Source organism: Neomonachus schauinslandi, chromosome 5 (genome assembly GCF_002201575.2).
Source record: "Neomonachus schauinslandi chromosome 5, ASM220157v2, whole genome shotgun sequence".
NCBI classification, from domain to species: Eukaryota; Metazoa; Chordata; class Mammalia; order Carnivora; family Phocidae; genus Neomonachus; species Neomonachus schauinslandi.
Genome location: NC_058407.1, coordinates 46,306,561 through 46,327,591, shown reverse-complemented (window position 1 = coordinate 46,327,591; position 21,031 = coordinate 46,306,561). Strand labels below are relative to the sequence as shown.

Below are 21,031 nucleotides of genomic sequence, written 5' to 3'. Positions count from 1 at the left end.
TATTTATTTATTTATTTATTTATTTATTTATTTATTTATTTATTTATCAGAGAGCGAGCACAAGCAGGGGGAATGGCAGAGGGACAAGCAGACTCCCTGATGACCAGGGAGCCCAACGCAGGACTCAAAGTGCGGACCCTGGGATCATGACCTGAGCCCAAGGCAGACGCTTAACCGACTGAGCCACCCACATGTCCTGGGACTATGTGCTTCTAAATGGCGGAGTCCCAGGCAGGGGAGGGCAGATCCTGAAGAGGACTGTGCATCATACTAAAAAGTTTGTATTTTACCAGAAAATAGTGGGAAGGTGTTGACAAACTATATGCTCTAAAATAATGCAAATCAAATTATGCTACGAAGGGGCCCCTGGGGTGGCTCAGTTGGTGCCAGGGTCCTGGGATCGAGCCCCACATTGGGCTCCCTTCTTAGCGGGGAGCCTGCTTCTCCCTCTCCCTCTGCCTGCCACTCCCTCTGTTTGTGCTCTCTCTCTGTCAAATAAATGAATAAAATCTTTTTAAAAATTATACTATGAAGCTAATGGTTTGTTTGTTTGTTTCCCCTACTCTTTAACATCGGAAATTTTCCTAGAACATCTGGGAGTCGAATGTGATAAAATCACCAGCATCCAGTTGTAGAGCTGACAGAAATCTGTTTCCTCATCTGTAAAATGGAGATCATTTTAGGGTTGTTGTAAGAAACACATTAAAGCCTGTTAAACATTTATTGCAGTGCCGGGCGTATTGTAAACATTCAGTAACAGTAAATTGGCACCATCTTTATTGTGATCATCATCATTATAAAAAACTGAATCAAAGGGGAGCCTGGCTGGCTCAGTTAGTGGAGCATCTGACTGTTGATCTCAGGGTCATGAGTTCGAGCCCTATGCTGGCTGAGGAGACTACTTTAAAAAAAAGAAAAACTGAATCAGAGAAAATGGATTCAAATGCTAAGGGTTAATTTTAACATCTAGAGTTAAGAATAATTTTCCAAATCTGCTGATTCTGTATTGCTTAGAGTAATTAGGTCCCTTCAGAGAGAAATACTTTGTTAGTGACAGAGCCAGGAAAAGACATCAGTTAGCAAAATGCATTGACTATGTACTTGTGAGGAAGTTTTCTGCTGATTTTATTGTCCAAGAGAATGTAAGAAAAGAAAACTTGAGTTTCAGCGGTTGAGAGCAGTATCTGAAGAGAGCTGTGTGCTTGGTAGTTAGAGGTGGAAGAGGAAAATATCAAGGTCTATAGTTAGCAACTGGGGATAAAAATTAACTTTCTTTTTTGCTTCCCTCTACTGATTTTCAGGCCCACAATAAAGAGAGTATATCATGCTTTTAATTTGCTATTAGATTGTAACTAATTATTTATAATCTATCCTCATACTGTAATGACTAAAGATTATTTTTTGCTGCATTTAATTGGGATATTTTCTGTAATTGTTCCAAACTGGAAATTTGAAATGTAATTCAATGATTTCAGTGTGGTTCTATTAAAGATTAGGTAGGTCAGAATTAGATTTACTATGTGCATAATACCATCTCTCTATTTAAAAAGGACCATATTTCAATATTCTGTAGAATAATAAGTTTATTTTCTGTGTTCCGTTTTGCTAGTGCTCCTATATTCCTCCCTGTAAAAGAGAAAATCAGAAGAACTTGGAAAGCGTCATGAATTGGCAACAGTACTGGAAAGAGGAGATCGGTTCCCAGCCATTTACTTGCTATTTTAATCAATTTCAAAGGTAAGCCAGTATTTACATGTGCATATTAAAGTTGTTTGTAGCCTTTGTAGCTTGTTACAAAATAAATCATAGATTGTGCTCACTTGACAAAGTATCTGACATGGGGATAGTCTCAACTCTTTCTTTGCATGGAGTTAGGGAAGCGACTTTACAGGTTGGGAGGCAAGTGAAGAATATGGAGGACAAAAAGAGAACCTATATCATGGCACTACCTTCTGGATAGATTAAGAAAGTGCTTTCAGATAGGAACATCAGATACTAGTAGTGCTCCCTGAGAATTACAGATCGATGCACATAAACTGAACAATATGTGGATTTGTGAGCATTTTGGACTGCATCAAAACTTATCTTTCCTTTTCCTTTCTATTCCGACGAAATATCAAGGAAATGAGTTCACATCATTTAAACTTCCCTGACTTAGAGAGAACTCAGGTTATGCCATATAACCACAGCTCACTGGACGAGAACACTACAGTACTTACCCAGGTTCATCATACTAATTTCTTCATTAAGCATTTATTGAGTATTCACAACTCCTTGCCGTCTTCTCCACTTAGATATTCTAGTTCCAGTGAACCTTCTCTTCCTCCCCTAGTCCCTCTTAGTGAAGGCACTACCATCCACTCATTTACCTAGTCCAGACAACTGTAATTCCTAATTCACGTTTCTCCTTTACGCACTGTAGCTTATATTTGCCATCATGCTGATTTTACCTCCGTAATGACTCTTCTCTGCCTTCCTTCTGCCACTGTGTTAAGTCAGATCCACATGATTTCTCAGCTCTCTTAATACAACAGTTCTTCCAACCAGTCCTTCTACCTCCAACCTGCCCCCAGGCCAAGCCCATTGTTCATGCTGCCACCAAGGTGCTTTCTAAACATGAATTTAATCAGGTTACTCCTCATGGTTTTCAGAGTAAAGTCAGCACATCTTGGCATGGCTTAACCATCAGGTGGCTATTGTTGCATAACAAACCACCCCAAGTCTAGTGGCTTACAACAATAATGATTTATTATTTCTTATAATTCTGTGGGTTGGCTCTGAGATTTACGTGCAGTCAGATGATGGCTGGAATAGCTGTGTGGGGCAAGATGGCCTCTCATGCTCAGCACTTGGTGCCAGTGTGGCCAAAGTGCCTCAGTTCTTTTCCACTGGCCTCTCATCCTTCATTACGCTAGATCGCCTTCTTTACAATATGGTAGCCTCAGGGCAGCATCTCAAGAGAGCCGGGCCTTGGTTCTGGAATTAACATAACATCACTTTTGGTACATTCCATTGGTCAAAGCAAGTCATGAAGCCAGCCATATTCATGGGGTGTGAAAATTAACTTTGCTTCTTTTTTTTTTTTTTTAGATTTTATTTATTTATTTGACAGAAAGATAAAGAGAGAGCACAGTAGGCAGAGCGGCAGGCAGCGGGAGAGGGAGAAGCAGGCTCTCTGTGGAGCAGGGAGCCCGACATGGGGCTCGATCCCAGGACCCTGGGATCATGACCTGAGCCAAAAGCAGACGCTTAACCGACTGAGCCACCCAGGTGCCCCTCAACTTTGCTTCTTAATAGAAGAAGCTGCAGCGGTTTTGTGGCCGTATTTAACCTGCCACAGCATACAAGCCTCCTCAAGTTCTTGCTCCAAACTCCCATCTTTCCAGCTTCATCTTTATGCCCATACTCTTTGCAATAGCCACTCTGAACTATGTGCAGTTCCATAATATCTTATACTTTTATATCCATGCCTCTTTATTTGCTTCTCCTGCTTCTTGACTGCCCTGATGAAGACTCTTCATAGATACCACCTTTGCTGGGCTGTTTTCCTTGATCTCCAAGTTTGGTTTAGTTGTATATTAGTTAGGATGCCATCTGTTGCATGTAAACAGAAAACTGACTCAAAGTATCATAAGGAATTAGGAAATTTATTATTGCATACATTAAGAAATGCACAGGTAGACCAACATTAGGGTTGTTTGATGCAGTAACCTAACAGGGTCATCAAGAAGCCAGGCCCTTTCTGGATGTCAGTTCTGCCTCAGATCCCCTCATGGTTACAATATAGTTGCTGCAGTTCCAGATGTCACAGCCAGGCATTGCAGTGTCCAAAGGCAAAAAGAAAACTATCTCTCAGGGTGCCTGGGTGGCTCTGTTGGTTAAATGTCTACCTTCAGCTCAGGTCATGATCTCAGCGTCCTGGGATCCAGCCCTATGTCAGGCTTCCTGCTCAGTGGGGATGCCTCTCTCTCTCTCTCTCTCCCTCTGCCCCTCCCCCACTCATGTTTTCTCTCTCTCTCTCTCAAATAAATAAATAAAATCTTTACAAAAAATAAAATTATCTTTCTTGGTATGTTTTTCTTGGAATTAGGAAACCTTTTCTCAACTTCCCATAACTGACCTCCCCTTAGGTATCCTTGTTTAGAATGAGTTCTTTTGCCTACACCTAAACCAGTCACAAGTATACCACTGAGTTGGGGATAGGGCAATATCTCCTAAGTTGGATGGAGAAAGGGTGCACACCTGAGTAGAAAGGAAGGAAGAAGAAAGGGGCTAAGATGTTGTGGAACAGTCAGAAGTGCCAGCTTCAAGGTGTGTCTTCCCTGTTCTGTTTATGCAGCTCTATCCCAGAGGTCTGCAACCCTCACTTCACATAACTATGCCGTAGGAGCTTAAAAAAAAATGCACCACAGACCTATTAAATTAGAATCTCTGGTGGTTGAACCTAGGCATTAGCATTTTTAAGAATTGATTTTAGGGAGTTCTAATATGCCACCAGATTGAGAACCACTGCTTTATCCTCTCACTTATCACTCTACTGGAATAATTTGTGGACCCATCTTCCTCATGAGACTATATAGGGGTTAATGGTGTAGGACCTATTTTCTTTGGCTTTATGTCCCTGGGACTTAGCACAATGCCTGCTTCTCAGCCAATAAAAGCTTGGTGAATGAATGAAATGAATGCAATGTGCCAGATTAATAAGGAAGGTTCTTTGCTTCCAAGGAATTAGAATTTATTGGGAGGAACAGGTGCTTATGCAAATAGAAATATGACTTCATCAGCTAGAAATGAAAGGGGAGAAGACCTTGAAGACAGGATGGCTGCAATAAAGAAACAAAGGCTTGACAATGTAAGATACATTCAGGTTATTTGATAAGGAGTGGTGAATTTGTAAGGTGGAGAGGTAGTTTGAGGTTAGATTTCTAAAGGGTCATAAATGCCGTACTAAGGAGATTGTCTGCCATATGGGCAATGACAATTTGTGACAAGTTTTGTTTTGTTTTTAACCAAAGACGGATTTGAGTGGATCTCTGATTTAGAAAGTAACCAGCTTAGGGCCCCTGGGTGGCTCAGTCAGTTGAACTTCTGACTCTTGATTTCAGCTTCAGTCATGATCAGGGTGGTGGGATCAGCCCCACGTTGGGCTCCACGCTGGGCATGGAGCCTCCTTGGGGTCCTCTCTCTCCCTCTCCCTCTAACCCCTCCCAAATAAATAATCTAAAAAAAAAAAAAAGAAAGAAAGTAACCGTTTCGAGTGTTGAATGTGTATTGGAGGAGAACAATGGAGAGTTAAGGGCAGAGTGCTCTAGATCAGTGATGGGGAGAAAGTAAGGAGAGTACTGAGTGAAAAAAATAACCTCTTTGCGTGGCTACCATGTGCCAACCATTGTGAATAACATTGTGTTTAGCTCACCAAATTTCTTATAGTAGTTCTAAGTGCCAGCTGCATGTAACATATGAAGAAACTGAGTCTTAAGGAGTTAAATAACTCACCCAATGTCCACAGCTATTCAGTGAGAAAAACTGGAATCTAGTTAGTCTGACTTCTGAAGCTCCTTCTATTAACTGCCTGCTGGTCCTCATGAAGATTTTGGAGGGCCCAGATGAGAGCAGAAGTAGAAGCAGCCAACAGAGGGGTAGGTCAGGAAGATGTGTGAGAGTTACAATCAACAGAACTTAATGACAATGTAAGTGCTGAGGAAGAGGAAGGTGTCACATTTGCATGAGTGAGAGAAAGGACAGGCCAGCTCTGACTGTGCTGAATTCGAGGGACTCACAAGAAATCCAGAAGATGCTTGAAAGAGTTAGAAATGCAGAGTTTTATTTTTATTAAAGATTTTTATTTATTCTGGGTGGTGAGGGGCAGGGAGAAAGAGAATCCCAAGCAGACTCCCCACTGAGCGCGGAGCCTGATGTGGGGCTCGATCTCATGACCCTGAGATCCGGACCTGAGCCAAAATCGAGTCAGGCGCTCAACCAACTGAGCCACCCAGCTCGCCTAGAAATGCAGACTTTTAGTTCAGGAGCAGGCGGTCCGGGCCAGTGTTAGACAGGTCTGGGAGCGATAGAGGAATCAAAGAGGGAATGCATACCAGGGATCCATAGAGAGGAGAAATGTTGACAGAGTTTTGGGATCATCTATACCAAAGGTACAGGGAGAAGGAAGGTGGAGGAAGTGGCCAGGTGGTGAGAGGCAAGTCAAAAGAGCATAGTGTCTTGGAAGGGGAGGTTTTAAGGAGAAAAGGGCAATCAAAAAGGGACTATTGAGAAGTCATTGGTTTTGGCAATCAGAGGTCTGTTGGCGGTTTTTGTGAAAACGGTGTAGGTACCATCTTAGAGCAACGGGGTTAGAAGCCATTTTATATTAGCCTGAGGGGAGAATGTGAAGGCACTAATAAGTGCAGACTACCCTTGCAAGAAGTTTGCCATATCTGGAAAAAGAGTTTGGGGAGGAGGTAGTTCAAGGAAAGCAGGAATGGGTTCAGAGAAGTGAGCCCGCTACAGACTAAAACTGCTGAGGAGGAGAGAAGCTCTCTTGTTGAGCGCAGACAGTAAATGAGGCGGAGTGAAATGAACACACCCTGAGGAAAATGAGACCAAATGAAACAAAAGGAGTAGTGGTCTTCTTTCTGTGAGGTGGGAGCCCGGGAACAGGGAAGGGGCACCAGAGGTCAAGACAGTTTGATTCTGAACCCACTACCGAACAAATCGAGTGATCCTTTACGCTTCCTGCCCTGGGCTAGGAGCTGGTCTCTGAGCTGACACCTGCAGCTGGAAGCAAGCAGGGGCTCCCCCCTCCCACGGGCTGTCCTGACCAGCTAGTGGTCATCTTAACAAACTTCCCCTCACTCCCCGCTCAGGTATCTCTGAAGGCTGCCTCCCCCAAACACAGCTGCCTCCTGTGGGCATGAATTCCGAATCTCCTCAAGTCCCCAGCAAGAAGGACTGTTCCTCCAGAGTGGTGAGAACTCTGAAAGACCTAGCCCTGCATTCCATGCTACTTGTGTTCACTTGAGCAACAGGAAGTGTCAGCCCTTCGTACCTCCTTCGAATGATACCCATTCCCTACCATTGTCTCCCGGTCCCCTTCCCAGGCTGTCGGGGGTGTAGACAGAAGTGGGGGCAGTCTGTCACCACCCAGAAGCACTCAAAACATGATTTTAAACGACTCTGGGAAATCAGAAGTTTGGAGTCTGGCTCTTGTACCACGACATATGTAAGAGGAAACAAGCACTGGAGGTGTGAAAATGGCAGCTCTCAGTACATGTCTTACTACTGCTAAACATGTAATAAAAATAGACTTACTGTAGAGACACCCAGATGCTCTCGATAAGATGAACTTTATATTTAAAGTAACCTTTAGATTTCACTCAGCTGTGGGAAATTGGGGAGAATAGTTACCAGGAAGTTTCCATTTTCAAGAAAGGATGTTACAGTATTTTAAAAATCTAAGACAGAGATTATTGGAATATCAGCTTTCACTCTTTAAGTCTTATGTAAGAGAGCTTTACTGAAGAGTAGAATCTGCAGCGGCCAGAGCAGCTACCAATAGCCGTGCCCGCCCTGGGAGGCCAGGCCCCAGCGCTCACCCTTCTTGCCACCCACGGGAGGAAGCCGTGCTTGGTGGCTGATGCCGGCTACTTCCATTTGTGATCTTCCCAGATAATCTTTCAGCTCTTTGCTTCCCTCAGTGTTGGGGTTCACAATCTCCTTCCAATGTGTGGTTTTCCCTCTTACATTTTTTTTTTAGTATATATAGGTAAGTCACATTTACCCTGCTTATACCATTTTGTTTTCTCTTAGCCTTTCCCTGGCTTATCCTTTCTCCGTGAAACTCACCTTACGCCCTTTTACTGAGTACGCTTTGAGATCCTCATTCCATTGACTGAAAACTTCTTTGCAGTCCCAGGCTTGTCATATAATTCTCCTACTTCATCTTTGCCTGGCTGGCTTCGCCTTGAGGAGAGCATGTCCTTGGGGAATGGTTACTCATTCCTCAATTCCCTCCGGATCAAAGGGCTGGGAAGAGCGATGGGTCTTTATGTTTTGAACTTTTCCTTTTATGGGGAGCATAGTGGTTTGCTTGTTTGTTTTTTTCATGCAGGTCTACTTTTTAATATTTTGTCCTCCTAAGTGGAGAGTAGCTCACAGAGTGGACATAGTGGGTACACACACACACACACACACACACACACACACACACCTGTCCAACCAACAAGTCCAGCCATGCCACCTGCAGTCTTAAATTCATTCCCTTGGTCCAGGCCCTCACTGTTTCTCATTATTGAAATGATCGTCGACTAGTCAGTCTTTCAGCCTTGGACTTTCATCCTTGCCCGCACTGTACGGTTGTGTTTTGTTTTATTTAAATCTTTATTCAATCTTGTCACAATTCTCGATTAGATTTTTCTGCCTTCTAATTGTCCATAGGATAAAGACCATGCCTTCCAGTTCCAGCTCCAACTTCGGCTATTTAATTATGTGCTAGTCATGCGGAAACAAAAACAGAGCAATTGGGGGCGGGGGGGAGAAAAAGCCAGCCATGCCCCATGCCTTCATGGAGCTTAGAGTCTGTGGCCACACCGTCAGATAGATAATTATAACGTGGGGTAAATGCTGTGAAGGAAAAGTGAGGGTGCTGCTACGAGATATTGTAACAAGGTGCGGAGTTTCAAAGGCCTGTGTGAGTAAATCACGACTGGGTGGAGACCAGAGGGTGTCCAAGCGTTAGCTAGGAAAAAGTGAGGGGAACAATATTTCAGAAGGAGACACCACCATGTGTAAAGGTGCTGAGGCAAGAGCGAGATTGGTGAGTTTTAGGACCTGAAAGGCCATCATGGCAGGGAGGCTATGAGTGCGGGGGAGCATGGCGAGCGTTGACACTAGAGAGAAAGTAGATAGGGTATATGCAGGTTTCTCTTAAATGCAGTGAGCAGCCAGGGCTGGGTTTTTAGGGAAGTGGTGACATGATCTGACTTAAAGGTTTCCACTTGTGTTGAGCTGTTCCAGTTACCTCAGAGTCCTCTTTGTTTCCCTTGCATATTGATGCCTATGCCCTGGTCCCTTTCCTCTTCCCTCACCTGGGGACACCTTCATCTTTTTCCACCTCTAGGAATTAGCATAGCACAGTGGTTATGGAAGGCGCCCTGGAACTAGCCACTTTCTAGTGTGTGTGGCCTTGGCTGTGTTCCTTTAACCTATCTGTGCCTCAATTTCCTTTGTAGAAGGGGGAAATAATAAAGTTACTGTGAGGTTATCAAGGAGATGCCATGGGCTTAACCCATTGTATTTCCTATAAAAATGTTTGCTTCATTATTTTACTGCTATAAATAAGGTTTTCCTCAAATGTCAGTGTGTAACCTTCTCTTACCTTTTCTGGTACAATTACTTACTTCCTCTTTCTGTGCTTCCATGCTGCTGTGGTTGTTTTTGTCACCCTATCATAGAGTTAGTTGAATATGTACGCTTCTTTCTTTATAGATTATGAATTCCATTAAGAGCAGCAATGAAGTAGCTAGCATCAGGCACCTGTGTTTACATTTCTCCTCTACCAGTTATTAACTCTGTGACCTTGGGTAGATTGTGCAACTTTTTGATCTTGGTTTCCTCATCTATAAAGTGAGGATAACATTATCCATCTTAAGGGGTTTTTTTTGGTAAGGATCATAGCTGCACAACCGTGAGTGCTTAGTAAATGTATGTGTTTCTCTTCCCTTGCCCTGCGAATTTCTAACACATAGGGTAGAAACAACTATTCAGTGAATAGTCTGGTTACTCAGTGACGAGGCTGAGTGAGGTGTCAAATGAATAAGGAGTAAGGGTTTTATAAATGAGTAAAGCAAAATAGAACACAAGCCCAAAATAACTAAAAAGAAGAGATTCTATTGTTAAATAAAATGATTATCTTGTACTTCTGATACTGCACAGATACAGCCTAATTTTTAAGTTCATTCAAAGTATGTTTGTCCTATAGTAGATCTTTTTAAATTTAATTTACCCATAGCATTTTAGAGGAAGATGAACATTATGGCCTGACCTGAAATTGAGTAGAGTGCCCTTTAAACACAGTTTGAAAGCCATTAAAATAGAAGATTAAAAGCAACGGATTAGAAAAGGACCGCTCACTCACTTGGGGCTTAGTTTTCTTATCTATAAAATTTGGTAGACTAATAGATTAAATGATCTCTAAGATTCCCTCAAGCTCTTGCATTTTACAGTTTTGTGATTCTCTGATTCTAAAGGCTTGTACACACAATCACAACAGCTTAAGATGCTAGATAAAACCCAAATGGTGAAAAGAGAAAGAAAATCAGCAAAGAACTAAGTGGTTAACAGTCTGGAGCTATTTAATGGGGGAGCAGACAGTCTTCCTACCTCAACAATAATTGAGTTTCATAATGATGACACTGAGTCATCCAAAAAGGTTAAATTTGCTTCAGTGCGCTCTCCTTAAAAGGTAAGGGAATGTGTAACACATTTTTGGAAATATTTTTACCAATAATATTTTAGCATTTTTGTTAGTTTTTATTCAACTTAAAAGGTTAAACTTCAGTTATTTGGAAAATTCGCTTATGTGAATATTTACTTTGTCTTTTCATTTTAGGGGCCACAAAGGTCTGCCTGCTACAAAGTGCTCATCACTCTTCTCTCATGGTCTTCCCCTTTTCTGTGTCCTTGATTTCAACCATAAAATCGCCACCATTTCGGTCGCTTATTCTTTCATTTATTCCATAGGCTCTTGTTAATCACCTGCTATGTACCAGGCAGCGGTGGTCAAAGATAGTAAGACACTAAGACTTTGTCTCTATGTTCAAGGGACTCTTTGACTAGTATGAAATACATTTATGTAAATAAATAACTGGAATGCAGTATAGTAAGTTCTATAATGATAGCGATAGATATAGAATATAGGTATAGATATAGATGTAGATATAGATATATAGGGAAAGTTTGGGTTGAATTTTAGAGTGAGTAAGACTTTTCCAGACAAATGAAGGCCAGGGAAAGGGATTTCAGGGAAAACAATAGCATGTTCAAAAGCATTATGATTTGTAGTATCATGGGCAACTGGAAGAAATGTAAGGAGCTTCATATGCTTGGAAAGTGCCTTTAGGGGAAAAGTGTAGATGAACCTGAAGAGGTTGAATCAGATAACAGTACTGTGCTCTTATGCTTTGCTAAGTGTTTTAGACTTTATGTGCGGTGGAGGAGTGACAGTCACGTCACGTTCGTGTTCTAGAAAGACCAGTCTGGTGGCTGTGTGGAGGATAGACTTTTGCACCAGCCTGGGCAAGGGCTGAAAAGAGCTTGGGCAGAGGCAGACTTAGTGGAGGAACAAAGGGAAGGGATGGACATGAGGCTTTAAGGAAGTGGAACCCACCAACTTATAGATGCACGTGATGCATGATGGGGCAGGTTAAGAAGAGGATGGAATTGGATGATTTTAGCTCTCTGTCCTGGGTGAGTGTATCGGATGCAACATCTGCTGGGGGTGGTTCTAGGGAAGCTTCTGCTTTCCTGATGTAAGTACCTCTGCTTCCTGTTTCCACCCCCTTGTTCTGGCAGAAAAGTGGAGAGATGTGGCTTGAGGCCAGGAATGCAGAAGCACTGGGGCAGCTTTGAGGTGACATGCATGAGGAAGGCCATCTATATATTGAAAAGAGTAGAGCAAAAAGATAGAAAGAGCCAGCCTCCCAGCACCATCATTGAGTGGCTGCCCCTTGTCTGGCCTGCCGACCTCTGGATGTCTCGTTATGTGGGACAAACACCACTTACATGCTTACATACATACCTCTGCATACATTTATAACCAATATGGTAAAGAACAGTTGGTCAATTGTAGATGAATTTCACAATGTCTTTGCATTTGTTGTTGTCTTATGAAGCCCTAAAACCAGATTTCTTTTAATATATGTATATGGTGAATTTAATTGTTTCATTGCCTTCTAAGTTTTCCTTTGTTTTTTTATGGGACAAATTACTAAAGAAAAAGCCTTGTCTTTGCTGGCAGACCTCTTGGGATACAGATGGGGAAAAAAAGTGTGTATATAAAGATAGGAACTGATATTCTGAACAAATTCCATAGGGAAATTTTATTGAGTTTTGAATGAATTAACTAAATACTAGCCTTGATCTTTGATAAAAATGCAATTTTTAATAAAGCTTTTTACTTTTGGTTGCTATTTACTCTGAAAAATATTTCTTATAATGTGTCGTTAAAGAAGAGACTTGTTCTGTAGTGAAATTTTAAAAGAACATATTGGCTTTCTCTTTAGGCATTGAATCCAATGATGTATCTTGAGTCTTAAAGAATAAAACAGTGAATCTGGAATCTTAACCAAATTGAATCTTTTCCATATACATTTGTGTCTGGTTACATATTAAGGGAGATTACATCAGAACTGAAAGCTCTCTCTAGTCTCACAATCTGTACTTTTAAAAAAAAAGTGGTGACTGCCATGGCTTCTCCAAGTATGCCCAGGACTACGCGTGGAATTCACTGCAGTGTTTTTCCGAAGTCTGACGTCCAAACCGCTGTAGGCTGTATGTTACTTACTTACGATATTAACCTGAGGGCTTGTCTTCTGATGGTTATTCAAAGTGTTTTTACACTTGCAGATTAATCTCCTAACAGCTTGTATCCTGTGGCAATAAAGCTAAGAATTGGGTGTTACTAAATCGCTTTTCATTTAAGGTCGTGGATGCAGCCGTCAAACAAAGCTCTGGGGGAATTTGTGGGAAAAGTACAAGAACCGTAGGACAAGTAGGTCACAGAGTGCAGCATCGTCAGAGGGCGGAACGCGGGGCAGGGCTGTGCGTCAGGAGACTTCAGTTCTAACCATAGCTCACACCGTGACCGGGTGTGTGACCTTGGGCTACTTACCGGGGAGCTTTTGCCTCAGTTTCGTCTCAGATAAGGTAGGGCCAGATCTAGCCTGTAGCACAGGGAGAGGGTGTCCGGACCCGGGAGACATCTAGTCATTCACTCCACAAGCGAATCCCTGCCACATTTTTTTTTTTTCCAAAGTATTTTCCATTCTCTATTTGAACAACTCCGGTGACCATGGACACATCACCTCTCCCTGAAGAAGCCCATTCTGTTTCCAAACATTTTTAGTTGTCAGTGACTCATTTGGGAAATATCTAGCATAGGCCCCTCCATAGTGACAGAAAGTGGATTAGAGGTCGGCAGGGACTGAGGAAGGAGGGAAATGGGAGTTACTGCCTAACAGCTCCAGAGTGTCCTTTTGGGGTGGTGAAAAAGTTTTGGAAACAGATAATGGTGATGGTGGCACAACATCACAAATGTAATTAACGCTACTAAATTGTATACTTAAGATGTCCACTTTCATATTATATACATTTTACCACTTTAAAAGCAATTTCATCTTGGTTAGCGCCGTGGTGTGAGTCGGAAGGTAGAGCGTATTGAGTTTTATAGCAGAGGAAATGGTCTTTAAGGTCACAGGCCAGGGAGGAGCAGGCTAAGGATCTGAACCCGAGACCCTGACCCTCAGTCCATAGGGGTCCTACGATCCACACTGTTGTCAATGTTTGTGATGTTCTTCTGTGCTTGGAGCCGGCCTGAATCGGGGAAGCCAGAACATTTCCACCACCGTCGTTCAATCTAGAGACTACAGCTCAGTTAATGGGGCCTGACAAAGCACTATTTGGGCAGCCGCAACGCACTGTTAAGTCCTACAGAGCTTATTTATAGCTAATCAAACTGAGTCCTCCCAAATCTGCTTTATACATACTACTCTCCAAACAGCCCCCCCCTCCCACTTCTAAACTGGGAGGATGGCGTTCTGGATTTAAATGCAAGGATTTAAAATGTATCCCTATTTAAACACATATCATTGCTTTTTCTGATTCTTCCACTCTCTTCCAATTATTTTGAATCTTGATTCTAGCACACATCATATTTGTTACTTCTTTCATCATAAAATGTTAATCCAAATTGTAAATCAAAATGACTTCGATCCCCTTATTCGAGTTATGGATAAGAATGCCAGAAAGGACTGGGTCGCAGACAGACACCTGACTGTTTAGCTGGTGGTCTTCCCCTGGCCTTACTCGGGAATGACCAGCACCTTCATATAGGCTTATTCCGTTCCAGAAACTGTTTAAGTGCTCCATACGTTGAATCTCATTGAGTCTGTGGAACAGCCCAACAAGGTGTTATTGTCACACTCATCACTTTATGCATGAGGGAATGAAACACAGAGAGGTTAAACAGCTTGCCCGAGTCACACAGCCGCCAAGTGGCAGAAGCAAGATTCAAACCTATGCCCTCGGCTTCCGGAGTCCATGTTCGGAAACACTGGGCTGTCCTGCCACTGATACGGCCAGGATTCCAGCCTGTATTGGGATAGGGTAACATAAGGCACTCAGTGAAATCTGATCAGAGACTGCTACTATAACATTCTTTAAATGTTCCATTGGTGGCAAAATAATATGAAATGCCAGACCAAAGGACTTGTGTTTTGTGTGTGCTCTGTCTTCTCCCAAGAAACTTAGATTCTAAACTCCTGTTCTCCTTTCATGTCTGCTCAAAAGATATTTCTTTTTTTTTTTTTTTAAAGATTTTATTTATTTATTTGAGAGAGAGAGAATGAGAGAGAACACATGAGAGGGGGGAGGGTCGGAGGGAGAAGCAGACCCCCTGCAGAGCAGGGAGCCCGATGCGGGACTCGATCCAGGGACTCCAGGATCATGACCTGAGCCGAAGGCAGTCGCCTAACCAACTGAGCCACCCAGGCGCCCACAAAAGATATTTCTTTTTTACTTCCCCAGGCACACTTCAGTCTTCCTCTTTTATTACCTCAGCACTTTGTACAAATGTTCGTTCCTTTTTGAACTGTATTTCCACAATAAACAAACAACAAACATTTACCGAGCCCCTGGGCTGCGCAGCTGGAGTTGCACTGGGTAGTGGGAATAGACACGACGCTCCTGCCCTCGGGCCTCCTGCTGGCCAGGGAGAGCCAACACACGAGTACAGCCCTGGGGTCTGCCCCATTGTCAATGTTCTGCAAGTGCTGTGGAATGGCTGATTGGAAGAGAATTAAGTACCAAGAAAGTCTTTGAAGATGCTCAAGTGTGCATCTGCAAACTGTCTTTGTGCTTGAAATTAAGAGAGGACTAATTTCGACCACCATGGCTGTTTACTTAGCCGAATTGTAGGGTCCCCAGCCTTTATCTGGGTGTTTTGGTCAGCTTAGGCTAAATTGTGCTGTGCTAACAACCTGAAACCTGGGTAGCTCCTAACAATGAGAATTTATTTCCTGTTTACAGTACCTGTCTCTCTTGGGTTATAAGCAGCTTTGCGCCATGCGTTATCACTTCTGGACCCCGGCTGAAGGAGTGGCCCTCATCTTGGACATTAATACCAGTCTCATACAGAGGAAAAGAAAACAGATTTCCCCAGGGATGCCCATGCCTGTAATTTTTAGTGATTTTCAGACTGTTTATCATGTTTAGTCCCAACGATCTGAGGGCTATTTACATGTATTTTCTTGAGTTTTGAACATCACATGTTACCAGGGTAAAGTCGGGTTACTGACACGCCTAAGAAAAACTTTAAGGTTGACTGATAGGATTTTTTAATTCTGTTGTACCATAAGTCATCCCTTTGCTATGCATATTTCTCTATACAACTTCTGTTTTCCAAATAGCAATTTATCCATTAGGAAAAGAGCTTTGCAATTAATTTAGCTCATTTTACTGTATAGAAGTATTTCAGTGTATGTTCAGTGCACTTTTCCAAGAGAAATAACTGCTTAACAGATTATAACAAAAATGAATATAAAGCTATTATTCATGTACTCTTTACTATATATTTTAGCGGTTAGGATGAAGGATTCATTGCTAGCCTCAATAGAAATGCTAACTTATTTCTATCTTCGTACATGCAGCAACAAAGTATATCTACTCTGCTAATTATCTAATTAAAAAAACCAACAATTTGGTGCATAATGTTAATAAAATGAGTTCTTAACAATTGGGAAGCTTCTAGAATGACAATATTGTAATAGGAGATAGCCCTGTTTCCTTTGAACTTTTACAATAACAAAGAAGATAAGCAGTTCACCCAGGATACATTTTTCAGATCCTCTCTTTAGAGCTGCCAAAATAATGAAGTCATGCTGATGGGAGAGGTATATAAAAGAAAATCAATTGTGGTGACTGGCGAATTTTTCTTCATTGAGGATCTAATTACAGGGAATGGGACTTCACTGAATCAGACATTAATGATTCCTAGGAGTAAGTTGTGGAATGGGATACAGGATCTTTTTCAGAGGTTTGGGGAGAATAGAATGTCTTTTCACCCACTTGGGCTATTTGGCATAGATAGCTTCACTCGGCACTGGCTTCTTTCCTAGTGTGCTGGGTCTGGGACAGTGCTGTGTGGGGCAGGGGCAGTGAGGGAAGTCTTCTCAAGCATGGTAAAGCATCTGAGTGGGAGTGGGGCAGGTGAGTTGAAGGAGAAAGACCCACCAGTGACAGTAGTTATGTGCACGGGGGTTGGTTGGATGGGCTAGAGATAGATTTTAAAATAAGCAGGAAGAAAAGAAATTTTGTAATGACAAAAAGAATAGTAAACATGATCACTTTCTCAGAAATTTTCTGAAAATAGTTGGCACAGTCTGTAAAAATACAAGCAGATACACAAGACTGTTTATGCAAATACATTTATGGTATTTATGACCTCAAACAAATCCATGCGGGCCTTTGAGAGAATTCCTATGAAGTCTAAGATCTTGCTTCCTACCAGCTGCCCCGCCCCCACATTTGCTTAACTGAAACTCCATGGCATTGGATTTCCATTCCCTTCTTATTACACTAACATTTACTGAGCTCTCACTTTGAGCTTAGGACAGTGTGATGCTCTTCTAGGTGTTAGAACCATTGGAAAAAAATATCCAGGCTTTATGGATTAGGCAGACCCACTGAGACCACTCTTCTTTGTGAAGGTATTTGCATTTGAGTCATGGGTAGGTGAATGAGCCCTCATTGCTCTGTCCTTACTGATATTTTACTAGTTAAGGAATGCCCCACCATCTTGATTTTATGTCAAAAATCATGGGGAAAATGTTTCTCAACCTCCTTTTAAATGCCACATTTCAACTGCACACAATGTGCCGGTATTGTTCAGATGGTAAGAAGACATGTTGACATTTGGGGGGATTCCTTACCCGCCTTATTTCCTTGAGAACCAAACTCTGAAGCTCTTGCCAACCTTATAAACACCCAATGGAATCCCTACTCATATGCATATTTTGGGTCATCAGTATGTTTGTCATTTCTCCCTGGAAACGGTTTCTCACACCTACGTTGCAAGTGTGTGATCTGTGATTATATCCTCTGCTAGTTTTCAGTGTCCTCTGTGCATGGAGCAAGGGCTGAGAACATGATTTAGCTTAGGGAAATGATAGAAAATGTGGTTGTTAAAGTGATCTTTCAGAAGTCTTTTTCTATGGGTAGTGACTATGCTAAATGCAACCCATGACTTCCTTTTTCCAAAACACTGGAGTAGGTTTGAGCACTAGGATCTCCGGATCATGGTATTAGACGGACATACAAGACACTGGATCAACTTTTTAAGCCCTTAGGTATCATCTAATTTCATTTCAAAGGGGAGCCTCTACCTTGTTTTTGAGGATTTTGAGAAAAAAAAGCACATAATTACTTTGCTCACTGATTATCCTTTTGGTGTGTATAGCCTTTTCTATAACGAGAGCTTCTCGCTCTACTTTGGGATTGGCTTCACAAAGTGAATAAGAGGCCCTGTTGTTTTGTTTTGATCAGTGAGGGGAATATTGGGATGTCCTGGTTTAATTAGTGCTGTTGTTTCTAGGCTCTTCCAGCCCTAGTTTGTTTAGGAAGTCCCTTCTGTATCACCGTATTCTCATACATGCTGAGTTACAATGTGTATCATTGATATATAAGAAATAGTTCCTCTGAATAAGGAATTGAAAAACAGAAGGGTGTTTTGAGCATTAACATCATAAATCAACATTTCCATTTTCTGAGGATGTTTCTCCAGGAATAGGTATTTTTGAGATGGAAAATGGGCTCTGAAAAACTTCCTTTGGGAACACAATGGCCCACCCTTATACTTCCCCACTTCTTGATAAAATCTGGTTTAATAATACATTATTGATCTTCAAATATGAGAAAAATAATTGTATGGCACAGTGTGAGTTTTTAAATAGTAAAATGGATTGAATAGAAATTGTAAAACTGTTTTTGTAAAATAGAAGTACAAGGATCAGAAATCAATGGTATTAAAATGACATGAAGATATGATCAAACTATACACTCACTACCTCTATTTCCACATGTGGAAATTCTACCTCAGTTTTTAAATTCAGAATTTAAAAAAAGCTCTGAAGGATGGTCAATGGAGAGAAAATTTAGGAAGGTCAAACTTATGATGTAGCCTAGGATTGTGGTTAAAATTAATACAGAGAATTACTAGTAACTTATTGTTTCCGGAAAGATCTGAGTAAAGAAGAATCAAGAATCTTTGGATACTGGCTAAGAAATAAAATTGAAAAGGAAATAGCAAAGATATGCTGCTAAGACAACAAGGAAATCCAATAAAAAGTAGGGTGTTGGGGCCCCTGGGTGGCTCAGTTGGTTAAGCGACTGCCTTCGGCTCAGGTCATGGTCTCGGGATCGAGTCCTGTAGCGGGCTCCCTGCTCAGCAGGGAGTCTGCTTCTCCCTCTGACCGCCCCCCCCCCCGTCGTGTGCTCTCTCTCTCTCTCTCATTCTCTCTCTCAAATAAATAAAAATCTTTAGAAAATAAGGTGTCAATTCCTTACTGAGGATTTCAGTGAAGTATTGTATTAAAATTTTCAAAGTTCCATTGATGATGTGGTTAGGAACAGCAGGTGGTGAGGGAAATAGTGGAGCTCTAAGTAGGCAAAGGCACAATGGAAGGAAAATGGTGTGGATGAAGAAGAAAAGAGAAGTGTTATTAATATCTTTGGGCAGGTGTGTTTTGTATGTAAGTGCCTTTGTCATAATAAAAGGGCAAATGGGCAAAGAATGAAAAACGTAAATATTTTTTTAGCATTTATTTTTATTTTTAATTGAAGTGTAGTTGTCATATAATATTAGTTTCAGTGTCTAACATAGTGATTCAACAATTATATATAGTATGAAATGCTCACCACAGTAAGTACGGTTACTATTTGTTGCTATTACAGTATTATTGACTATATTTCTTGTGCTATGCTTTGTATCCCAGTGACTTATTTATTTTCTTACTGCAAGTTTGTACCTCTTGGTATTTTTTATAACTCAGGTTGGGATAATAGACAGGAGTTTTATCATCTTATGCTTTGTTTTGGATACTTCTGTTGATGCTTTAATTCTCAATGACTAATTAGGGCAAGGGGTAGAAAACCTGTGTTAGTAAAGAACTATTTATAATATAGGATAGCAGTTTATGGTAGTGTGGTTGTCTAAGTACTAGCTCCCAGAGGTATCTGCATCCTAATCCCCATGGATTTGTGTCACCTTACCTTGTTACCTTACGTTACCATATATGGTAAAAGGGACTTAGCAGATGGGATTAAGTAAAGGATCTTATATGGAAAGTTACACCCTAACTGTAATCACAGGGTCTCTGTAAGAGGGAGGTAGGAGGTCACAGGAGTAGTAGTGGATGTGGCTATGGAAGCAAGAGGTGCGAGTGATGCCGAGAAGGGATCATGAACCAAAGAATGTGGGAAACTTCTGGAAGCTGGAAAAGGCAAGGAAACAGATTCTCCCCTAGAGCATCCAGAAGGAACAGCCGTGCCAACACCTTCATTTTAGCCCAGTGAATCAGATTTCAGACTTCCGACCTCCAGCACGGTAAGAGAAGAAATTTACATTGATTTAAGCCACTAAATTTGTTACAGCAGCAGTGAAAACATACAGGTAGTAATTTATAGATAGGTCTAAGGTAACTGACTTTTACAGTGAATGTGAGCTTTCCTTCAACTCTAAGCTTTGAAAATGCCACAAATTTTCCAAAAATTCTGGCTCTGTGTTGTTACGCTCTGTGGGTTGACAAATTCGTTTCAGTTTCCAAAGTTAGGAAACTTGGGTATGGACTTGATTTGAGGCTGTAATGAAAAAACTCAGTTCAGTCTCCTGCTGTGCATCTTTATCCCTCATATAGAACACTTTCACTTCTGACGTTTCTCATCACCGATTGTGTGGGGTTTTTTTCCCCTACACTAAGCGATTCTCCACAATACCAGCTGGGTGTCCTATAATGTAATTCAATTCTGACGCTATCCACTGGTAGATAGTGCCAGATCCCACAGGTCAGGGGCTCAGTCCCACAAAACTGTCCCCTACTTCAGATGCCAGTTGCAAGTCGTAGGTCCCCAAAAAACCACTTTTGTTTTTTGGGTTTTTTTAAAAGATTTTATTTATTTATTTGACAGAGAGAGACACAGCGAGAGAGGGAACACAAGCAGGGGGAGTGGGAGAGGGAGGGCACGCCTCCCACTGAGCAGGGAGCCCGATGCGGGGCTCGATCCCAGGATGCTGGGTTCGTGGCCTAAACTGAAGGCAGACGCTTAACGCCTGAGCCACCCAGGCGCCACCTCTAATAAGGGTTTTATTTCACATTTTACAAATGAGGAAGTTGAGGCTTGGTGAGATAAGTCACTGGCCCAAAGTCAGTGGAGAGTCAGAACTCCCACTGCCTGTCTTATGAAAATCCAAAGCCAGTGTTCTCTCTGGGGACCCACAGCTCCCTGTTGGACGTGTGAGTCTCTGTCTGGGGACCTCATTGTATTGAGAAAGCAATGATGATGTGATGAAAATTTCATAGACCTATATTCTTTCCTGAGAAAAGGAAAGGTGGAAAATCACTCCTGAAGTAGGAACACTCTTGCCTGGAGCTTCCCTGTAGCCAGCAGAGGAACTTTCTTAGAAGTGTCATCTCTCTCTCTCTTTTTTTAAAAGATTTACTTATTAATTTTTAGAGAGAAAGAGAGAGCACACATGAGTGAGTGG

General features: G+C 41.8%; 1 protein-coding gene across 1 annotated transcript in view; it reads left to right on the top strand.

The window, feature by feature from the left end:
- Positions 1 to 21,031, top strand: part of KCNMB4 (potassium calcium-activated channel subfamily M regulatory beta subunit 4) — a 59,518-nt gene that overhangs the window by 26,056 nt on the left and 12,431 nt on the right. The window contains exon 2 of the mRNA XM_021678593.1: positions 1,610 to 1,737. Coding sequence (XP_021534268.1) covers positions 1,610 to 1,737 — 128 coding nt within the window. The remainder of the gene's footprint in view (positions 1 to 1,609; positions 1,738 to 21,031) is intronic.